General features: G+C 57.1%; 1 protein-coding gene across 2 annotated transcripts in view; it reads left to right on the forward strand.

Annotated features, from left to right (window-relative positions):
- Positions 1-4823, forward strand: part of LOC111734195 — a 39613-nt gene that overhangs the window by 25714 nt on the left and 9076 nt on the right. Inside the window, exon 3 of one of the 2 annotated variants that reach the window (XM_023526412.1) lies at positions 1668-2163. The exons of the other annotated variant lie outside the window; for it this stretch is intronic. Within the exon in view, the coding sequence (XP_023382180.1) occupies positions 1668-1882 (215 nt within the window). The 3' untranslated portion in view covers positions 1883-2163. Of the gene's footprint in view, positions 1-1667; positions 2164-4823 lie in introns of those variants that run through there. 2 annotated transcript variants of the gene reach the window in all.

Genomic DNA, 4823 nt, shown 5'->3' on the forward strand with positions numbered 1-4823 from the left:
CCCCGCTGACCCCCACCCTTGAGTCTGCTGTCGACCAGGCACCTGCTCCTTTGAAGGCAGGACCTCACTAGATAGTTCCAGCAGGGCAGGCCACTGTCGGGGAGTGTGTATTCTGCAAGAGGGATGGGGGTAGTCTTGCCAAATAAGGGGGTGCTGGGGGACCACATGCCCATGCCACCAGGAGAACAAAATGTCTGAGTGTCTGAGCCCCTTTGTCCATCTGTCTGATGGGACAGTGAGGATGGCGGACAGACCAGGCAGGGGGCGCCGAGACCTTGGCTCAAGTGCAGCCCTTCTGTCTGCCAGCCAGTGCGTCCTTATGCCCGTGTATGGCTGCTCTGGGCATCCCTCTGCGAGCCACAGGTGGATGGCAGCAGACTCTTGGGGTGTTTAGTCGCTGTGTTACCTGAACGTGCTGTGGTGGGCTCAATAACGGCCCCCACCAAAGGTGTCCTTGTCCTAACCCTCAGGACCCATGGCTATGACCCTACATGGTAACGGGGGCTTTGCAGGTGGGATTAAGTTAAGGATCTGAGGTGGGAGGATTGGCCTGGTGACCACAAGGCTCACTGTAGGAGGGAGGTGGGTGGGCCCAGGTCAGAGGGAGGTCGAAGATGCCACGCTGCCCTTTGAAGACGGGGAAGGGGCCACGAGCCAAGGTATGTGCTGCCTCTAGGGCTGGGAAAGGCAGGGGACCGTTTTCCCCCGAAGCCTCAGTAGGAACCAGCCCGCGACACCTGGATTTCAGCCCCGCAGGACTCAGTGCCGACGTCTGACCCCAGACTGTGCGGTGACACATCAGTGCGGTGCGACGCCCCCGGACCACTGGAGTGCACTTTGTCACACTCCCTGCTGCTCCCGTCACGGAGCTGCCCTTCCTCCCGCCCCACGCCCCACGCCCCGCCCGGTGAGGTCCTGCATTTCCCAGAGAGCTGGGAGGCATCACTCCTTCCGGCCAGATAACTAGCACCATGGACAGGCCGAGGCTGCGGGGTGGAGGCGGGGACGGGCTCCTTGGGCGGGGCCGACCACCAGCATCTCCCTCGGCTCCCCACCCTCTCGGCTCTCCACCCGGGGCTGTGAGTGGGCGGCTTCCCTTTGCCCTGCTGCCTCTTTTCTGTGTAGTGCGTCTCACCCAGCCTGTGCTTGCTGATTGCACTAACGGGTGCAGTGACCACCAGTGACGTGGCCCCTCTTCCCGGCTACTTTGTTCCTGGAGGTTCTGGTGACTCCGCTGACTGCTTTTAGCTTACTATGCAAAACATGCTGGACAGAGCTATGAAAATGTGGTCGCAGTTCTCACTGGGGAATGACTGGGTGCCCCTGGGCCGACCTCGGCCCACGCGCCCCCACCCCTGCCGAAGGCACTGCCGTTGTACCCGGGGTTCTCAGGCCGGAGCTCCAGGTGGGCAGGTGCAGACTGAGCCCCTGCTCCCCTCGGGGCACGCCCCTTTCCACCACTGACAGAAATAAGGACCCCGTGAGGGACCCGCCACTGTGAATCTCAAAGTCCAGGAGAGCAGACGGACAGGAAAATGGTCCCAGCTCAGGCGGGTCAGCGTGCTGGGCCGGGGTGGCCGTGGCTGCGCCACGCAGACAGACCCCTGCCCCGCCCGCTGCAAAGTGCCCACCCAAGGAGCTCAGCACGGCGGCCTCTCTCGCCTCAGTGTCCAGCTGGCTGGGCTTCGCCCGTGAACTTGGTGTCACGCATCAGTTCCCGACGCCCTCAGCCTGGACCTTCACCGTCTCTCCCTGTGCTCGAGGCCGCGAGGCAGCCCGGCAGGCAGCCGAGCTTTTCATCAGACGACTTTTACATTATTTAAAAAAATTGATTAGTGCCTCCTGGGCCGGGTCCCAGTTTGTGAAAGGGGACTGTGATTAGGTATATGAATAAATTGTAATACACAAATGATACCACCGTGTAATTACTCGGGTATAAGAGAATAATTACACGGGTAATTACGCTCTAATCGTCAGTGCCGCCTGCCCCCCAAATTGTGGCATTCTTAATGGCTGCAGGCACAGTAAGTGTGCTCCACGCAACCCATAAATAGAGACCTGAGGACATGGCTGAGATGTGACTTCTAAGTGTCACGTAATTAGAGAGCAATGAACTAGTTATTTGTCCCATATAAATTAGCTATTGTGTGTCCTCAAAAGTCCTGCTGTACTTTTAACAAAGTGTCGAACTGGCGGAGCAATAAGGACCTTTCTCCGCGAGAGCGAGGGGCCCCGTGAGGCGGGCAGGCGGGGTTTCTGCAGGTCTTTAGGGGCCTGTGTGGTGCAGCTGGGGTTTCCAACCCTGAGCTGACCAGGCGTTTTCCTGGCTGTCGTGTGGAAAGTAATGATTCTCAGGAAGGCGCCTTTGTCCCCCGGTCCCCCTCTCCCTCAGCGAGGCAAAGAGGGTGACCCTACACTGAAGCCGGGACCTCTCCGGGGACACCACTGATTTCCCAGACAAAACAGTGCCAGCCTGTGCCCCACGCTTCCTCCAGTTCCCCCTAAACTGACTGTGAAGACAGAGCCCAGATACACTGCCAGAAGCGGAGACCGTGCTGGGGACCAAGACCCCCCGCCGAGCGGGATGCTTGTGGGACGCAGCGGCCCTGCCCACCTGCGAGAGACCGGCCCAGCCGGCGGGCGTCTCTGCACAGGCCGCTGCTCCGGGGGCGGCGAGTGTGCTTGTCCTTCGCACCGTGCCACCTCCCCTCCCCAGCACCCCACACCTCTGTATTCCTGCAGCCGACCAGGCAGGAAGCAGGTGGGGGGCACCGCTGTGGGGAGCTTATGTCCCGCGACGCGCAGACTCAGGAGTACCGCTGGAGTGGGTGGCAGGTGGAAGGTTAGGAGAGAGGGCCGTGGTGGAGCCAGCTCCCCGAGAGAAGGAAGGAAGGAAGGGGCCGGGAGCTCGCGGGGTCCGGGGACGCCGGAAACACGGAGCAGTTCCGACCACAGAGCTAAAGGTGTTCGGGAAGCGTGCGCACAGAATGGGCCCCGCAGCGGGATGGACCCGCGGTGCGGAGGGTCGACGAGGAAGTTCTCATCCGGGAGGTGGCTCTAGACAAAAGGGTGACAGCGAGAAGGAGCATGCTGGACGGGGCAGTGGGGGAGCCGTCTGAGAGCCACGGGCTCTTCCAGGTAAGAGGGCGGCTGACGATGGGAAGCAGCCGTCGCAGACGGGCCGGGCGGGGGCGAGGGCGAGCTTCTGCAGTGGAAAAACGCCCCGCTAAGCCGAGCCTCACATTTCACACTTTTTCTTTAATTATGAGGGAAAATATAACTTGTAATTCACCCCCCAAAAAATTATTTATAAAAGAATAAAAATTGGGCCATTATAGACATGTTTTCAGTATTAAATTTCAAAATAATGAAATGGACGTCCGTATCCACAGATAAGTGTGGGAAAGATATGACCTCAGAATTTTATACCCAACTCAGCTGTCATGCACAGGTTTAGGGACTAGGGCGGCGTCTTCAGAAAGCAGAGCATCTTGACTGACGTGGCCAGGTACCTGTTTTGAAAGGAACATGCCCTGGACAGATATTCTGGCAGCGGGGAGCTGGATTCAGCAGAGAAGGCCTGATTCGGGAGCGGGTGGGGAGGACGAGGCCAGGCAAACACCGGATCCCACCCGAGTCTGGCCGTGGTCACTGCCGTGAAGTGGATGGGGACCGGATGCACGTGTCAACATGTGTATGTGTATGTTCTTTGGAAAGGAAAAGCCGTCATCCCAAATCCGATTACGGTTAACAAAGACAGTGAGCGGCGCTGGGGGAGGGGAGGGGGCAGGTGAAGCTCGGACCCCTTTCCAGACGGACAGGGAACTCGAAAGACGCACTTCGTCCCTTACTTTAGTAATCGGGAAAACGCGAGTTGAAGCCTACTCCTTAGAAACTTTAAATAACCTTCCGTCCAGTCCCCTCAGGCGGGGTACTGCCCATGTCGCCGGAGAGGGGACACGCAAGGGACACAGCCCTGTGGCAGGAGGCGCACGCACGTGAACCAGCGAGGAGGTTTATAAAGCAGGGCAACCAACCTGTGAATCGGCAGTGACCGTGGAGTGATGGTGACTCCTTGCCCAGGACCTCCTAAGGGGTACGCTCAACATCCTGAGGAGGGGAGGACCAGGGACGAGGGAGGCCAAAGGGGAACCCCACCCGCTGTAAGATACTCCTGGGGCCTCACCTGATAAGCTCCTGTTGCTGGAGGATTCGATTTGGGTGGACACGAAGTGCTTGGCAAGCTACAGAGCACGGGGGTTGCTTATTTCCGTGGGTGGGTGGGGCCGGGCTGCATTAGATCTTATGATTTTGAGGGGCTATGAGAAGGACCCCTCACGTGACCTCTCCAGGTTGCCCCAGCCGGCCCCACCCCACTTTCTAGGACAAACTCTGGTGCTAGACGTTCCGCTATTAAGTTCTAAGACCCAAAGTAAATTTAGCAAACACCTTTGAAGTAGTTATAGGTAGAATATTTAGAGCACGTGGAGGTAAATGCCTGTCTTGTCCTCAGGGTACTTTTTAGGAACAAAATTAGTAAACTTTACTGAAATGCAGTGAAGATGCCAATAATGAAGAATACACTGTGTTAAATGCGTGAGAATAAGCAACAAAGTCAGTCCTCAGATTTATCTGTAAATAATGCAATTCTGCATAAAATACCAAGAGGTTTGTTTGAACTTGATGAGCTGATTTGAAAATTTACATCCAAGAGCAAAGGACTGAGAATAACTAAATACTCCCGAGGGCAAGTTGGGCGCCTTGATTTACCAGGAAGGTTTCAAGAATTATTACGACGATTGTCATTCTTTGGAAAGACAGGT

Source organism: Pteropus vampyrus, unplaced genomic scaffold (assembly GCF_000151845.1).
Source record: "Pteropus vampyrus isolate Shadow unplaced genomic scaffold, Pvam_2.0 Scaffold856, whole genome shotgun sequence".
Taxonomy (NCBI): domain Eukaryota; kingdom Metazoa; phylum Chordata; class Mammalia; order Chiroptera; family Pteropodidae; genus Pteropus; species Pteropus vampyrus.